The following is an 18,549-nucleotide window of genomic DNA, read 5'->3' as shown; positions in this document are numbered from 1 at the left end:
CCAGCAGGATAATGCATCATGTCACAAAGCTCGAATCATTTCAAATTGGTTTCTTGAACATGACAATGAGTTCACTGTACTAAAATGGCCCCCACAGTCACCAGATCTCAACCCAATAGAGCATCTTTGGGATGTGGTGGAACGGGAGCTTCGTGCCCTGGATGTGCATCCCACAAATCTCCATCAACTGCAAGATGCTATCCTATCAATATGGGCCAACATTTCTAAAGAATGCTTTCAGCACCTTGTTGAATCAATGCCACGTAGAATTAAGGCAGTTCTGAAGGCGAAAGGGGGTCAAACACAGTATTAGTATGTGTTCCTAATAATCCTTTAGGTGAGTGTATATATATAAATAACTTTATGCTGGGAGTCGAGGGAGGAAAAAACAAAAAGGGATAGTTTGTATTTTCTAATTAGCCAACTTTTTCATAAATAGGTCAAGAAGAAAGTTTTGCGAGAGAGTCGTATTTTTCTTACAATTTAACTGTAGGTTACTTACCTCAACATTGTTAGAACGACATTACGCTGAAGTTACAACTTTTATACAGCCATTTACTTATCATCAAGTAAAACCGCCTCACAATGAAAATTCACGCTTTTCTTGTCGGGTATTTTGACTCGTCCATCCTTTTCTTTTTCCAGTGAGGCACTTACAATGGAAGTGAATGGGGCCAATCTGTAAATGTTAAAATACTCACTGTTTTAAACGTATAGCCACAAGACAAACAATATGTGTGCTAACAAGATTTTAGTGTGATCAAATATTTACTAACATTTTGTGCGAAGTCAATGCAGTAAACCCTAAATCGACTAAAATCATCAATTTAAACAACTTCACATCTCAAATAATAAGTGTGTTAACACGCTCAAAGCCAGGACTCCGAAATGATGGGCTAGAAAGATAAATTACCTTTACATTAAAATACTGTGGCAGTAGCAGGTTACAGTGATGTATCAGATGGTAAAAGTACTAAATGACTAAAAAGAAACTTCAAATAATACCATGATATTACTGTGGCAATACATACTGTTGGCCAAAAGTTTGTAATAATGTTCAGATTTTACTGTTTCGGAAGGAAATTGGTTCTTTAATTCACCAAAGTGGCATTCAACTGATCACAAGTATATTCAGGACATAACTGATGTAAACAGCACCATCACTATTTGAAAAAAGTCATTTTTGATCAAATCTAGACAGCAGCATCACTCCAACACCTTATCCTTGAGTAATCATGATAAATTGATCATTTGGTGCTAGAAAATCACTCGCCATTATATCAAACACAGCTGAAAGCTGTTTGGTTCGTTAAATGAAGCTCAACATTGTCTTTGTGTTTGTTTTTGAGTTGCCACAGTGTGCAATAGACTGACATGTCTTAAGGTCAATATTAGGCCAAAAAAGAAACTTCTCTAGAAACTCAGTCAATCATAGTTTTGAGGAATGAAGGCGATACAGTGCTTGAAATTGCCAAAAACTGAAGATTTCATACAAAGGTGTAACTACAGTCTTCAAAGATAAAGCACAACTGGCTCTAACAAGGACAGAAAGAGATGTGGAGGACCAGATGTGCAACTAAACAAGAGGATAAGTACATCAGAGTCTCTAGTTTGAGAAATAGACGCCTCACATGTCCTCCGCTGACAGCTTCATTGAATTCTACCCGCTAAACACCAGTTTCATGTACAACAGTAAAGAGAAGAACTGCAAAGAAAAATACACTTTTGAAACAGAAAATCAAAAAGGTTAGAGTAGACAAAGAAACACAGACATTGGACAACAGATAATTGGAAAAGAGTGTTACGGATCTAAACCCCATTGAGCTTTTGTGGGATCAGCTAGACTGTAAGGTGTGTAAGAAGTGCCCGACAAGACAGTCACATCTATGGGAAGTGCTACAGGAAGTGTGGGGTCAAAGGTCACCTGAGTTTCTGGACAAACTGACAGCTAGAATGACAAGGATCTGCAAAGCTTGTCATTTTTTCTTCTTTTTTTTTTTCTTCACATTTAATAGTAATTTTTCACATTATTAATGTCCTGACTATACATTATTAATCAGTGGCATGCAGCTGATCACAAAGTACCAATTTTTTTTAATTGATGAAAAATCACCAACAGATCATCCAAATCATGTATGCGATTCCTAATATATAAAATTACAAAAAAAAGTTGTTTTATTTCCCGACACTGCTCTACAAGGGAGCATCATTTCACATACAAAAAGAGCATACAAAACTAAAGCCTCTTTACACACATTTGTAAAATGGTCACAAATATAAAACTCAAAACACCCATAGAGTGAGTCCATTTTTTGTCTCCAGGCATCTGGCAAATGCATTTTAAACTTAACTGTACAATTTTTACAACTCAAAATGACATTTTTTGTAAAATGTAAATGTAACTTGAATCTGTATTTGGACTTCTCCTTAATGGTGATCAAATCAATGCTGAAAATATGATTCAAACAGTCATCCTTCTCAAAAATAAGCAATGTTCAACAGAAAAGGACTATTCGCCTCATTCTGCATGTTAAACAGTCAGTCTAAAACCACCAGTGAAACACAAACACCACTGCATTCATGCACAGATGCATTTACACACAAGTTCTTCCCGGCAATAAACCTTGTAAAATGTTACATTCAAATAAGTGAAAAACAATAGAGAATCAAAAACCACTAAATTGTTATTTTTGAGCAGGTTCAACGGTATGAAAGGGCAATCGCATTTTTTTCTTTTGATTGTCTATGTGCATATTATTTGGGCAAAAAACATCATGAACATAATTTAATATCCATTTCATACTTATAGCAGCAAATTACAAGACATATCAAAGATCAAAAAGCATCTCTTAAACCATTGCCTGAGAGAGACTTTTAATACGGACGCTTTGTGCATATTGAGCTCACAAAACATTTGAAAGAGGACGACATTGGAGAAAGAAAATCTCTCTTAATGCATTTCTGTGAAACTTTAATGACAAATAAAAACAGGGATCATTCAGTTATCTCCTGCAGTGTTTTGAAGGGTATCGGGAAAACCGGGAGGTATTTCGAGAGTCCCAGTCCCTATTTCGAGAGTCCCAGTCGCTATTTCGAGAGCCCCAGTCGCTATTTCGAGAGCCCCAGTCGCCATTTCGAGAGCCCCAGTCGCCATTTCGAGAGTCACAGTCTCTATTTCGAGAGTCACAGTCTCTATTTCGAGAGTCACAGTCTCTATTTCGAGAGCCCCAGTCTCCATTTCGAGAGCCCCAGTCTCCATTTCGAGAGCCCCAGTCTCCATTTCGAGAGCCCCAGTCTCCATTTCGAGAGCCCCAGTCTCCATTTCGAGAGTCCCTATCATACGAAGTGGCTCTGTGTGTCAGATGGTGTGACGCTGATAAGCCCTGCCCCTCTCTGTCCAGTCTCTGTTCTCTGATTGGCTGACGCTCTGCAAAGCGGGGGTCAGTGGGTCTGTCAGTCGTTTGAGGGCCTCTAGGGCAGTCCAAAGGTATCATCCGTGGCATTGGCAGTTGAGGCTGAGCGCTGGCCATAGAAGAAGACCTGCTCAGACGTTGCTCAACCTTGCGGTGGTTACGTGATGTGGAGGCTTGAGCGGTTTCCATTGGGCCATGCGTGACAGGTGATGTCACAGTGCTTGGTTTGCGAATAGGTGGATGAGAGAGACTGCGGGACAGCTCAGCTGGTTTAAGGATCTTTCTAGCGTCGCTTTGGAAATCTCGCTCCAGTGTCTTGATTATAGTTCCACGTTTCCAGGCGTCCTCGATCAACGCTCCCCAATCGCGCTGTTGCTGCATAAACAGGTTAAATTTAATTCAAACGTTAAGATCTTACAAGTTTCTGCAAGTAAACAACAGCACCCCTTGTGGCGAGTCGAGTCATAAGAGAGTACATTACCCGGAGTGTGCGTAGATGTCCCAGTATGAAGAGACTAAATTTGGCTCTCGTAATGGTCACATTCATCCTCTGCCGATTTCCGACAAACCTTAAAAGTTGGAAATATAGCAACATTTAAAAACGGAAGACCTGCACTGTGAAGAAAATTTAGGTTAATTACTTTTTTTGTGTGGGGGGGTGTCTAGTGCCTTCCTGAACCCATGTCCTACGATTTTTTTTTCCTCTCCCAAAAATTCTCTAAATTTTTTTTAGCCTAATTTTATTTCCTCCTTAAGGGGCAACACATTTGCAAAAATTAGCTTGCTAGCTAACAATTAGCATGCAGTACCAACCTCGGCCACACAGGTTTAAATAACGAGTCAATGTGCACTTACTCAATGGAACCCATTTCACTGCTGGTGCTCACACAAGACATAATGATGCAGTCCATTTCTCTGCCCAGAAAGCCATCGACAGTATCCACTTCCACCCTATAAGCACACAATTATGCACATTATTCAACTGGTAATAAAATTCTATTTAATGGTAAATACATGCCCGGATACGCGGGTATAGAGCACAATAGTCAGGTTCAGGAATTAAAAATCGGATTCATTTCTTCCATAGACAAATTGATTTTCAATGCAACTTATAAACCTTTAAGACTGACCATGAGCTCCGAAGTCGTTTATCGATGGTATACTGTAACGCAGTTCAATGGAAAGGAGGAGGCGAGAACCAGCTTGGCAATATAAATAATAGTTTTAAATGTTAAACTTAAACAAAAGACAAACACACACATGACGGACATGTCTGTAAACGATCTCTCTCTCCCGCACCACCACCCGCAATCGGCCTTTATCCCTCTTGGAGGCTTAATTAGCCTGATAAGGGACCAGGTGCGTATAAATCACGACCCGGCCCCACCCTCCACCCTGCCACATATACATTTCCATTGAAGCAACCCGTCTGCATCACTTCAACTTCATCGTTTAACCTGTTGATATGTAATACGCGGTGGTGACGTCACTCTGCTTACATTTAATATATAATTTACAGTCTATAAAATGTAATTAAATGTTAACAAATTATTAGGGCTGTCGATTTAACGTGTTAAATCAGTGCGATTCATTTGACTAAAAATAACGCAGTTAAAAAAAATTTACGCAATTAAATCGCAATCCCCGCACTGATATGGAAGATTCCTGAGAAATGCAAGTACCTTGTAGTACCACCTGTTTACTCCAGGGGGCTGTAAGTGAAATTTCAGCTGTATGAGCAACACACAGTTTATCTAGTGAAGAAAAACACACTTGAGCAGCAGAACAACACAAACATGCGTTACGTTCTTGCATTCAAAACACTTGGAGCGCAAATCCAAACTAAGAGATCTCAAGATGTGTTGTAAGTATTAAACTATATTTAACTTGACACAGTGTCCTAAAAATGTGTGTTTATGACGCAACACACCAGAGATGTCTGACGCAGGTGTAGATTGACGGGCCCTCATAATAAATCCCGAACTAATTGACAAATCATTTGTAAATATTTAAAGATAACTATGTATAATTATTTCATAATTATATATGGAATTATTGTTATATGAGGGGCTTTCTCAGCAAATAATTGTATATGCGATTAATTAATCGGGACACCATGTAATGCAGGAAACCGATGGAGTGCGTACTCCGGGTAGGGAAGGAGGTATTGCCCCCAAGTGAAGGAGTTCAAGTACCTCGGGGTCTTGTTCTCGAGTGAGGGGACAATGGAGCGGGAGGTTGGGCGTTGAATCGGGGCAGTGGGGGCAGTATTGCACTCGCTCTATCGCACCGTTGTCACGAAAAGAGAGCTGAGCCAGAAGGCAAAGCTCTCGATCTACCGGTCAATTTTTGTTCCTACCCTCCCCTATGGTCATGAAGGCTGGGTCACGACCGAAAGAACTAGGTCGCGAGTACAAGTGGCCGAAATGGGCTTCCTCAGAAGGGTGGCGGGCTTCTCCCTTAGAGATAGGGTGAGGAGCTCAGTCATCCGTGAGGAGCTCGGAGTAGAGCCGCTGCTCCTTTGCGTCGAAAGGAGTCAGTTGAGGTGGTTTGGGCATCTGGTAAGGATGCCCCTGGCGCCTCCCTAGGGAGGTGTTTCAGGCACGTCCAGCTGGGAGGAGGCCTCGGGAAGACCCAGGATTAGGTGGAGAGATTACATCTCCACACTGGCCTGGGAACGCTCGGGGTCCCCCAGTCAGAGCTGGTTGATGTGGCTCAGGATAGGGAAGTTTGGGGCCCCCTGCTGCACGCACGCACGCACACTCACGCACACTCACGCACACTCACACACACTCACACACACTCACACACACTCACACACACTCACACACACACACACACACACACACACGACAAAAATTCTGCTCATGTTTTGTGAATGAGGCCTATTAAAACGTATTTTACTATATTGTAATTTAAAAAAAAATAATAACCACATTAACATGTTTAACCAATCTGCCAATGGTAAAACCTGGACCCTGACAACAGACAAACGGTTTCCTGTTTTTTCAAAAAATGTCTCTATTCTGAAGGAGACATCTAAATCATACGCTTTGCTCCATATATGCTCCACATCTACCTCAGCAGAACATACAGGAAATGTTACCAGACACTTCTGTTCTTCAGATAGACAAAAGGGAAGTGTCCAGGAATAGAAAAGGAGTACATCTGTCTTGTATTTCAATAGTGAGAGTAGTATAAAATAACTGCTAACGTGACATTTCTTATATTTTATATTTTGCATTAAATAATATTGGGTGGGAATTTAATTTGATCATTGATCGCTGACTTTGAAACTACTTTTCTTCTGACATAACCGTGGTTGTGTAAGTGGGAAAAATATAAATGTAACCAATAATATCAGGGGTGGTAGTGATTACATTTCAATGATTTTGAACCTTAATTATGGTTGTTAATTGAAAATTTGAAATTATGCATGCATGCAAAAAATAAATGCACAAACAAAAAGACTCACTGAAGGTGCTTATCGATGCCAGACTCCCCGATGGCATCCAGTATCCGTTGTTTCTGGGCATTGTAGGGCGTGATGACACCCACCCGCACAGACTTCTCAACCAGAAGTTTCAGCAGCAGCACTACCAGCTTCACCTCTTTGAGGTTAATAAATGAACTGATAAATGGAGACAAACACAGCAAGTTAAGTGTTTTGGACACAAAAGGCAGTAAAGTACCACCACCCAACCCACATCCCTCCATCTCTTACTCTCTCTCTTTATTCTCTCGTCCATCAGTCACGTCGAACACTCTGTAGGGTTTTAAGTGCCAGCGTTTTCCAGCCGTCTCACTAAGGGACAAATAACACATGCATGAACCAATCAGAAAACCACATTTCACCAACTTAAGCAAGTCACACACAGTATGAGAAGTGCCATGGCGCCAGTAGAACAAGGCACAGATAGAAATCGCACACAGGACGTGTCGATTCGATGCTGGTAGCAGTCCAAAGTTGTGAATCTAGTCTTCATACACACAAGTTAATGTTTTTGAACCTGAAGAATACGAGTTGTAAAAATGTAAACAGCCTCCGGAGTCAAAGCTGGGCACTGCCAACAAAAAATTGTTGCCAGTTGTAGAACATGCCGACATCACATCCACCAAACACATCCGGTGCACGACCCCCTATTTGGTCATTTGTCGTCAGAGTTTGGTGCGTTCGGTTGGTGTGAAAGTGGTTTTCTGAAATCAGATGCACACCAGTGAACTGCACCAGAGTTCGCCGGACCAATTTGCATAAGTGAACCACACATTTGCATGCTCCCAGTCACATTTATACACTGCCTGGCCCGAGAGAAGAAAAAAAGTTGCATACTCGAATATTTAAATTGGACCGCCTTTAGCTTTACCATTTGTCATGGCATTGTTTCAACAACCTTATGCAACGTCACAACATTTATTTCCATCCAGAGTTGGATTTATTCTTGTCTGAGATCTTGTATTGATGATGGGAGAGTCGAACCACTCCATAAAGTCTTCTCCAGCACATCCCAAAGACTTTCAATGGGGGTAAGGTCAGGACTCTGTGGTGAAAATGACTACTAATGCTCCCTGAACCACTCACAATTTGAGCACAATGAATCTTGGCATTGTCATTCTGGAATATGCCCATCCCGTCAGGAAAGGAAAAAAAAAAAACATTCAGTACATTCAGGTTGTCAGCTGACCTCCAGAGGCTTGTACAGTGGGCACGATGCATGATGGGTGCATCGCTTCATGTGCTTCCCTTCTTACCCTGACACGCTCATCGCTTTGGAATCGGGTAAATCTGGACTCCGACCATATGACCTTTTCCATCGCTCCACAGTCCAATCTTAACGCTCACTAGCAAATTTAAGTCGTTTTTTCCGATTAGCCCCATTAACAAGTTACCACACAGCTGTTTAGTCCCAATCATGTAAGTTCTCGTCACAATGTGCGAGTGAAAATGCGCTTACGTTCACTATTAAACATAGCCGTGAGTTCTACTGTCGATTTTTTACAGTGTGACTTAAAGTGTTCACCATAACGATCATTCAAGATTTTTCCTGACCACAATCCTTTAGTGAAGCTGACGGTTCACCACTATCAGTCCATGTTTTAATAATGTGTTGGACAGTTCTTTACCCAATTCCAGTGATTTCAGAAATCTCCTTAGTTGTTTTCTTTGCCCCTTCTGAAACCCAGTAACATCTTTTCCACGACCACGGGATACGTCTTCCGACATGGTTGTTTAAGATATGAGAAGCTGCACATTGCATCAGTTAGGGTTAAAAGAACTGTTGCCAGCGGAAACATTAATTACTGCAATAATGATCTCTTAAGAGTCTCATAGACTCTTAAGCATCTGCTTATTTAAATCCAAACTGGGATTTTTTTATTGGCCAGGCAGTTTAATTTAATGCACTTTCAATAACTGCTGGTCTCAAAAAAAAAAATGTGCTTTTGTACAGCAGCATGTATCCATTGCATCTCTTGCAACGCATCTGCAGCAGTCAAATGAAACTTTGGGGACTTTGGTATGCTTGCATCATCGATGAGAGTACCACCAAAGGGGTTCCAGCCCAAATAATGTGAGTGTTCAGTTGTTTGGTCCAAACCCCCAAAGTAAGCAAAAGTTCGAGATCAGATCGGGACATCATGGCAAACAAACACATCAGGCTGGTGTTCCCAAATAAAATCTACCCAATGCATTGAACCCATGTTAAGTGACTTTCTGCTAATACTGCTCATGTATAGTCCATTTTGTCTGCTTTGGTGTTGTGTTAGAGTTAATGCTTTTTCCAAACCAGGAGCAAATATTCACCACAGATTTTTGGTGAAAGACTTGGACCCATTTACACACCAGAGACCAAAAAAATATTTTTCCAGAGTAGAAAAACAAAAAAAAAAACTCAACTATAAAAATAAATGCTAAAATTCAATAGATTTGTCGCATTCACACATACAGCCTTGTGAACCGGTCCCATTGGGAAAGGCAGGTAAATAAGCCCTGACAATATCCTGGAATGAGAAGTTGTAACATTAACGGAAATGTTCAGTTTTGTGTGAACAAACCGGAATACGACGGGAATGCAAAAAGTCTGCTTTTGGTTGTCAAAGTTCATTTCTTTAAGTCAGGAATTCACAGCCCCTATTTTCTAGTTTGCGTGGCAGCTCAACGTTGAGCACGCACCACTCGCATAGTCCCCTCATTAACCCGAGGAGTCTTAACTCTGACTGGGTCAAAGTCCGCTCCTCCTGTTCATACGGCCTGCACTGCCCCTGCCTACACATTGTGATACAAATATGGCAAGGGGTCCATCTTCCCCTCCAAAATAACAAAACTGTAAACACTTGTTCATCTAATAGCTTTGTGCATGTACTTACGGGTCAGTCTTCAGCGCATTGTTGTAGATGTACTTTGAAGGGAATTCGCAGATGTCCGGGTGCATGCGGTACTGCACATTGAGGAAGAGGATGGGAGAGGGTTGAGGGTTCGACTGAAGGCTTTTACATAACCTCGCCATAAGAGACTGGTCATAGCCAAACTCCTTTGCTTTCTGTTCAAACACACAAAATTCAGAGCCACAAAGATTTCTTCCTCTTTAGAAAAAAAACTAAAACTAAAGAAACATCACACACCACAACTGTCATTTAGAAGTAAATGTTCTTCCTTCAAGTATAGAACTGTTCCTTCACTGTCAATGGAGAAAAACACTACATGTAAATTGAAAATCATTTCTACCCATTTTTCACACAAAAATCTCCAGGGCTACTTTGCTGGTTTACCTTGGAGACAACCGTTGGTGGAAGCTGATTGATATCACCAACAAGGATTACGGTAGGGCATCGGTATAACATTGGGATCAACGTCTCCGTTTCTTTCGCCTGACTAGCCTACAAATGTGCAAAAAGACAGATAGTGACATGCAGAACCATTAATCTTCATAAGCATTGTGTTAACCAATTATATAAATCTTCATATCCATAAATGCACAGTTGAAGTCAGAAGTTCACATGGACTTAGTTGAAGTCATTAAAACTCATTTTTAACCAGTCCACATTTAATATTAGCAAACTATAGTTTTGGCTATCATCTACATGACATGAGTAATTTTCCCGACAATTGTTTACAGACAGATTGCTTCACATTTAATAGGCTATATCACAATTCTAGTGGGTCAGAAGTTTACATGCACAAAGTTAATTGTGCCTTTAAGGAGTTTGGAAAATTCCAGAAATTGATGTCAAGCATTTAGACAATTAGCAGGTGTGCTAATAGGATAGGTGGTGAGCTGAATTGGAGGCGCACATGTGGATGTATTTTAAGGCCTACCTACAAACTCTGTGCCTCTTTGCTTGCCATCAAAGGAAAAACAAATCTAAAGAAATCAGCCAAGACTTCAGAAAAAAACTATTGTGGACCTCCACAAGTCTGGTTCATCCTTGGGAGCCATTTCCAAACTCCTGAAGGTACCCCGTTCGTGTGTACAAACAATAGTACACTAGTATAAACACCATGGGACCACTCAGCCATCATACCGCTCAGGAAGGAGACTCATTCGGTCTTGTAAAGATGAAAGTAGGGTGGGGTGAAAAGTGCAAATCAATTCCAGAACAACAGTAAAGGACCTTGTGAAGATGCTGGAGGAAACAGGTAGACGAGTATCTATATCCACAGTAAAACGAGTCCTATATCGACATCACCTGAAAGGCTGCCAAGCAAGGATGAAGCCACTGCTCCAAAACTGCAACAAAGCCAGACTACAGTTTGCAAGTGCACATGGGGACAAAGATCTTACTTTACCATCGTTATGTTTGGAGGAAAAAGGGTGAGGCTTGCAAGCTGAAGAACGCCATCCAAACCGTGAAGCATAAGGGTGGCAGCATCATGTTTTGGGGGTGCTCTGGTGCACTTCACAAAATGGATGACATCATGAGAAAGGAAAGTTAAGTGGATATATTGAAGCAACATATCAAATGGGTCTTCCAAATGGACAATGACCCCAAACATACCTCCAAAAGTTGTGGCAAAATGGCTTAAGGACAACAAAGTCAAGGTATTTGAGTGCCCATCACAAAGCCCTGACCTCAATCAGATTAGTGGGCAGAACTGAAAAAGCATGTGCGAGCAAGGAGGCCAACAAACCTGGCCAAAATTCCAGCAACTTATTGTGAGAAGCTTGTGGAAGGAAACCCAAAACATTTGAACAAAGTTAAACAATTTAAAGGCAATGCTACCAAATACTAACAAAGTGTATGTAAACTTCTGACCCACTGGGAACGTGATGAAAGTAAGAAATCATTCTCTCCACTATTATTCTGACATTTCACATTCTTAAAATAGTGATTTCTCACATTTCTCCAATTAAAATGACAAGAATTGTGAAAATTGAGTTTAAATGTATTTGGCTGAGGTGTATGTAAACTTCTGACTTCAACTGGATTAAAACTACTAAATGGATAGTTCTGTTTTTTTTTTTTTTTTGTCAAATTTGTCATAAGGGTTTCTAGATGATACATAACAAATTTCATGCAAATTGGACAAAAGACCAAGGAGGATTTCGATAAGTATTTGTAGCTTTTTTTTTTAGAAAACTCAAAATGGTGAAAATGTTGTCAATGTGTCAATATGGCAAAACACGTGAACAACAGATCTGAAAGAATCAGGAGGAATCGTGAATTTAATTATAGCCTATACGGTTTCCAACATGCAAGCTAAATCGTTTGACTTGATTACATTTCTTGATGAACTTCATGTCTTTTCACAATTGAAATTATTGTCAGATGAAATTAGATGGGCAGTTTAATGTAATGTTTATTGATTGGTGCCTTGATATTTTATGATATGTCAACACTCGTACCAAAGAATCACTACACCAAATTTTAATTTCCTCGATCAAACGTTTGCAGTTACAAGCATTTTAGTTATAGCGCCACCTATTGGCGAAATACCGCAAAATTTTGTAAGCATCCTCAGAATGTTCGGTTGCTAATGCATACCAAACTTCACTCAAATTGGACTACGTGTTCAGAAGATATAGTCCATTTAGATAAAATGTGCCATGCCCAAAAATGTTAAATCAGCTCATATCTGCCAAACTAATTAAAAGAAATTCTGGTTTTATTGCTCAAAAGCAAAAACCAAAACAGAAACAATGAAAACAAAACTTTCCATGAAACCATAAATAAGCAAGGGATCATTTTAGCACCTCATCGATGATGATGCAGCTGAAGGGTTCACGTCCATGTCGACGGAACGCGTTCTCAAGAACGATACTTCCACTGGTGCTGAGCGTGCAGCAGATCACATGAGCATTCTGCAGCACAACGGCCTGAGTTTCCTGTCTCTTAGCACGATACTGAGAGGAGACAGAGATGTCTATTAATATTACCACAATGACTACTGTGAACCATGTTTAACAAATGTGATTGTTTACAGTACCGCTTTAATCTTTCGACTCAGTCCTTCTCTCTCCTTTAGAAGCTGCAACTTTTCCTCTATCAATGTCTTGAACTGTCAACCAATAAGAGTGATTAATATACACATCACTTGAAGACCCCTTGGTTCTCCATTGCCCCCTGTGTGTGTGTGTGTGTGTGTGTGTGTGTGTGTGTAGGATACATTACCTCAGCGGAATCCTTTTTGGCCTTTGCGCAGCGTTGGGAGAGATTTTCAATGCTCTGGTCCAGTTGCTCCTTCTGCCTTTGTAGATCAGCTTCTACAGTCTGCTGGAATCGCTCTGTAAACATACACCACAACTTATACACTTTGAATTCAAAAGTGAACTGAAGGAGAAAATCTTGTGTTGGGCCATGCATTTATATCTTACCTGCTCTAACTTTAGTCTGGTGGTCGAGGCTGAAGTGTTTCAGAGAGTTTGAGATGGTTCTCTCACTTCCTAACCTTACCAGGTTTATGTCACCACAATTACCTAAACACAAATGGTTTAAGGCCCAGCATGTGTTAGTGTGTTTTGCAGAGACAAAGGTAAGGGCATGTTAATACGGTGATGTTGTGACTTGTGAACATGTAATGCATGCTTGCTTCTGTCAGTTAAGAATGTGCGTGCAGAGGGGGGGAGGTCATGTGATGCCATGCAAGAAGACGTGTGAGCCACGAGCTCTGCGCACTTTGCTAGTTTAATTATTTTATGTTATAATCCGGTGATATTCGATACACCCAGTTACATATTTGCTCTTTGAGGCAAGCATGGCAAAAGTCACAATCCTCAGACTCTGGAGAAATTAAAAAGACATTACCACCGAGCTACCCAGGTCCCCAACCCAGGTCCCCAATGTAAAAGACGCTGGCTACCACCCCTGGAGTTCGTTAATTCGAATCCCAGGGCATACTGAGTGACTCCAGTCAGGACCACTAAGCAACCAAATTGTCCCAGTTGCTAGGGAGGGTAGAATCACATGGAGTAACCTCCTCGTGGTAGCTATAATGTGGTTAGTTCTCGGTGAGGCGTGTGAGGAGTTGGCGTGGATGCCACGGTGGATGTCTCAGTGGCAACGTGCTCAACAAACCACGTGATAAGATGCGCGGGATGACTTTCCAGACGCGGAGGCTACTGGGATTTGTCCTCCACCACCCGGATTGAGGTGAATCACTACACTTTTTTGGGGGGGGCATGCCAAATTGGGAGAGAGAAAAAAGACGCTTACGTGCTCAAGATGAAACCTCTGACAGGCCTGCGAGCCTGTTGTTGCTGACTTGAAGGATCTCGCTGTATTACGACGATGGAAGTTGGTCACAAGAGTGGCAGATGTTGAGAATCGATTATCTGGAGTCATCGGAAGGAGAATTATCCGCTAATCCGCCAGTGTCCAAAACAGATTTTGAATACATTTTGGAAAAATTGGAAGATCTCAATATTAGGAACAATACATGGATTGTAGGAATTCCTGAGCATGAAGGCAGAGATATGGTAAAATTCCTGGACGAGCTCTTCCAGAGTCTGTTCGACATAACAGGCCATAAGCTGGAAGTCCCTGCTCGTGGATCTGCTGAGGGAGACAGGCCCCGATCAATTCTGGCAAAATTTCTGAGATCATCCGATAAATATCTCGTAATGCACCAGGCGAGGAGCAAAAGGAAAACTTTCTTGGAAGAATCACAATATTTTCTTTTTCCCGGACTTTGTGAATTCGACCAGAGAGAAAAACAATCGGTTCAAGGAATGTAAGAAACACATCAACTGAATATCGCTTTTGCGCTGATGATTCCGATCGAGAGTAGACACAAAGGACGGTCGCAAAGTATTTTTATGCCCCAAGCAAGCACTGGCCTTCATAGAATCTATGGGTGAGTAAATCATTGGGTGTTTCTTATGTGAGTGGACAGACTCGCTGTACATAACTCAACTGTCTAAGGAAGCTGGGCGCCATTTTTGTTTCTTTTTGCGTTGGCTCCGCCCAGTGGCTGGAGTTTGTTTTGTGGCATGACACTTTTCCAATAAACTTTTGCATTGACAGAAGGTCGCATTTAAACTGAAGTTCCTGGCCAGATTGAGAATGGACACTATGGATGATCGCAAAATTTATACATGCTCACAAAGAGGACGTCTTTTATAAAGTTGACAGTCCAAGTCATGGTGTTTTTTTTTTTTTAAACGCAGCCTCCGAGTGAATTTGACTCATTCAATACATACTGATCATAGGAGGAAAAAGATAATTTGAATAGATATAGGCCTTGAAGGGATGTTGCAAGGCGCTGGCACCCCTCATAATATAATATTGGGAGGAGACTTTAATCTATTGATGAACTCGGTCCTTGATCATAGTGAAGCAAAAGTGTCCAAGCCCCAAAGAGCAACAGTGACGCTTCACAGGATGTGTAAAAATCTTGGTCTTGCTGATATCTGGCGACTATTTAACCTATCTGGTAGGAACTTTAAATTTTTCTCATCGGTTCATAAGATTTATTCTAGAATAGATATTTTTTTCTTTTTCTTTTTGATAACCAAGCCCCTAATTTCATCTGTTGTGGATTGCTCATTTGGAAACATCCTAGTCTCAGATCACACCCTGGTAAGTTTAGAGATGTTGCCATATACGGAGAAAAAGAAATCATATAGTTGGCGCTTTAATGTATCCCTTTTGCAAAATCCTGATTTCCAACAAATGTTTAAGACTGAAATCAATGTTTATATGGAGACCAATTGGTCCTCAGTATCCTCTGTGGGCGTGGCTTGGGAGGCACTTAAGGTGTTTCTTAGGGGCCGGATCATACAGTATGCCAATTCACCAAAAAATCCAAAGCACGAGAACGTGGCATTGGAAGGGAATATTAAAAGTGCAAAGGCAGAGCTGAAGTGCCGAATGTCATCTAATGGCCTTAGAGAATTGACTTGATTGAAATACAGGTATAACGCTATTGTCGCGGAAAGTGGAGTTTTGGTTATTCAGGGCGAAACGGTCTTACTTTGAGTCGGGGGATAAAGCAGGGAAGCTTTGGCTAAATATATAAAGCAGAGAGAGTCTTTTTCTCCCACTCCCTCAGTGAAATATTTAACCCAGCCATTGATCTTAATAATCCCTTTAAAGAGTTCCATCTTTATAGTTCCACGTCTTCGTCTACTGATGAAGATATTAGAAACTTTGTGGATTCACTAGAACTCCCTAAACTGACGACTGAGCAAAACAAAATAATAATTTCAATTCTGAGGTAAACTTGGAGCTAGACGGGGTAATTAAGGCCTTGCCTACAGGCAAGGCTCCAGGGCCAGATGGCTTTGCCACAGAGTTTTAGATCTTATGCTACAGAAATGGCTCCACATTTGTTAGAAGTTTATATGGAATCATTAAAGAATGGAAAGCTTCCTCCAACCATGACACAAGCCCGGATCAGTCCGATTCTTGAAAAGGACAAAGATCCAAGCGAATGTAAGAGTTACTGTCCAATTTCCCTGATCCAGCATGATGTAAAATTGTCAAATTTTGGCTCCCGATTAAGTTAAGACATGTTTTCTACATATAGATCATGTGGGGTTTATTTGGGGCCGCAGCTCTTCTGATAACATTAGGCGTTTCATCAATATCATGTGGTCAGTGGCGACTGATCAGACTCCGGTCGCTGCCATCTCACTTGACGCCGAAAAGGAGTTTGATATGGTAGAAGGATTAAGATTTTGGAAATATACGGGTTTGGGAGTACATTAAGGTAGTTTATAGACACCCGGTAGTGACGGTACAAAAAATGGACTAATTTCAGATTATTTTCAAAACAACAAGGTAGTGGCTTTGGAAGAGTGGTCATATAGAAGACTATGCAACATGGATATGTTCATCAAGAAGTGGGGCAGCTATTTGGCCTTTTTGGAGGGCTCTCGGGGAGGGAGACGTGTTTTAAAATGTGTGTGTGTGTTGTACACTTTGTTATGCATTTCTAAATATTTCCTACTGTTTTATTGTCTGTCTATCTTTGTCAACTACATTTGACCAATGGGGTTTCTGTTGGGGGGTTAATGTTCAGGAGGAAGGGTTGTAAATAATATAATGTGATTCTAAATTCTCTCTCTCTCATACACATAATCAATAAAAAAAAATAAAAGGATGTGTGTGCAAGTTCTGTACCTTGCGGACTTTTGATATCACGGCATTTCTCTTTAAAGATGACAATGACTTTCTTCATCAGACTGTCGATGGCAGTATTAGAGGGAGCACAGAGCAGAACGCGTGTCCGCCGAGTCTTGGAGGGAAGGTTTCCCTCTGGAGCAACACCATTACTCCCCTATTAAAATAACCACAAAACAAAACACTGCAAAATAGGAAGAAAAAAAAAAATGCATCTTGGCAGTTGTGTTTACAACAAACACTGACCGAAGACAACAGCTTAAACAGAAGGCCGACAATGGTTTTACTCTTCCCAGTTCCTGGAGGACCATGAATGATCAGAAACTCTGGGGTCATCTTTGGTCTCTTTATCATGGCAAGAGCACAAGCTATTGCTCTGGCCTGGTTTTCGTTGTAACCCTAAAATGCAGAAAGAACATTACAACAGAATACATAGTACCGAAAAAAGGGTTTAGACATGCAAAGGGTTTAGACATGCATCCCAACAAGAAAATCAAGACCTGAACAAATACGAATGAGAATGGTAGCCTAGAGTCGCATTTAGGTAAATTCCGAAACCCTCTACTTAAGCCATCCCGTCGATGCTTCTAGCGATGAAAGCTTGAGTTAATGCGTTTATGCATTCCAAAATTTGTTCTATATGCGTTGCATTCTCAGGGTTGCACCAGTCGGCATACATTGAAAACTTACCATAGCTGACATTACAGTAAACGGTTTCTTTCTATGTAAAGCATACATTCCCAAACTCACTGGTGGATCCCGTTCCTGCAAGTAATCCCTAGTGTGTGTGAACTTTGGCAAATGTGGAGCAAGAAAAGGACGCAACATCGGTCCATTTCGCAGCAAACACAGTGCACGGAACTCCCGGAATGTGCTGATCAAAGATCCAATAACTTTGCAGTGCACAATCTTGGAATTCACCAAAGATACGTTTCCACGTGTCTGGATAGTCAGGTTTAGGATGGAGTGAGAACCTGAGGAAAATATGGATTTGAGAGAGAGAAAACACAAGACACTAAATCAAATGTCAAATTGGACTCATGCCTAAACAGAGAACAACTAATATCTACACACTTCACTCGCTTATACAGAAATATGTTCAGCAAACAAAACATGGCAAAATATTTGGCTGCTTCATTGACTTCAAGTAAATGTCTGTTATGCCAAACAGAATCGAAGGCCTTTTTAATCTCATCCAGAGTGGAAGAGGAAAGACTTGATATCATAAAAAACATGTGCAAAGACAATAAATCCTGTGTTAAGACTATTGACTAAAGAGTCAACTATTTCACTCAGACCAAGTGAGTTAGTCAAGGCTGCAGCCTCAGCCCAACTCAATTTAATATATGTATGAATGGGCCACAACCCTTCAAAAGTCATCTTGCTTTGGAAGATGGTGGACCCCAAACAAACGCATTGAGCATTAAATATTTTTACAATCAGGGGAACAATCCATCAATCCATTACAATCTCTACTTCTGGAGTGGTGGTAGGTGTAGTGGTCTAATGCACATAACTGTAATCTGGTAATCAGAAGGACACTGGTTCAAACCCCACAGCCACCACCATTGTGTCCTTG

General features: G+C 41.0%; 1 protein-coding gene across 2 annotated transcripts in view; it reads right to left on the bottom strand.

The window, feature by feature from the left end:
* Positions 1–1,078: 1,078 nt before the first annotated feature.
* LOC127627893 (probable helicase senataxin) overlaps positions 1,079–18,549 on the bottom strand; it is a 37,981-nt gene continuing 20,510 nt past the window's right edge. For both annotated transcript variants that reach the window (XM_052104493.1, XM_052104494.1), the window contains exons 12-25: positions 17,721–17,944; positions 17,217–17,369; positions 16,971–17,127; positions 13,223–13,324; positions 13,020–13,132; positions 12,835–12,906; positions 12,602–12,751; positions 10,179–10,286; positions 9,777–9,949; positions 7,138–7,218; positions 6,889–7,044; positions 4,269–4,364; positions 3,895–3,982; positions 1,079–3,788 (exon numbers count right to left, since the gene is read on the bottom strand). In XM_052104493.1, coding sequence (XP_051960453.1) covers positions 3,003–3,788; positions 3,895–3,982; positions 4,269–4,364; positions 6,889–7,044; positions 7,138–7,218; positions 9,777–9,949; positions 10,179–10,286; positions 12,602–12,751; positions 12,835–12,906; positions 13,020–13,132; positions 13,223–13,324; positions 16,971–17,127; positions 17,217–17,369; positions 17,721–17,944 — 2,459 coding nt within the window. In that variant the 3' untranslated portion in view covers positions 1,079–3,002. The remainder of the gene's footprint in view (positions 3,789–3,894; positions 3,983–4,268; positions 4,365–6,888; positions 7,045–7,137; positions 7,219–9,776; positions 9,950–10,178; positions 10,287–12,601; positions 12,752–12,834; positions 12,907–13,019; positions 13,133–13,222; positions 13,325–16,970; positions 17,128–17,216; positions 17,370–17,720; positions 17,945–18,549) is intronic.

The sequence above is a fragment of the Xyrauchen texanus genome, chromosome 34 (assembly GCF_025860055.1).
Source record: "Xyrauchen texanus isolate HMW12.3.18 chromosome 34, RBS_HiC_50CHRs, whole genome shotgun sequence".
Taxonomy (NCBI): domain Eukaryota; kingdom Metazoa; phylum Chordata; class Actinopteri; order Cypriniformes; family Catostomidae; genus Xyrauchen; species Xyrauchen texanus.
The sequence above is the reverse complement of the archived record's forward strand: the minus strand, read 5'-3'. Positions and strand labels throughout refer to the sequence as shown.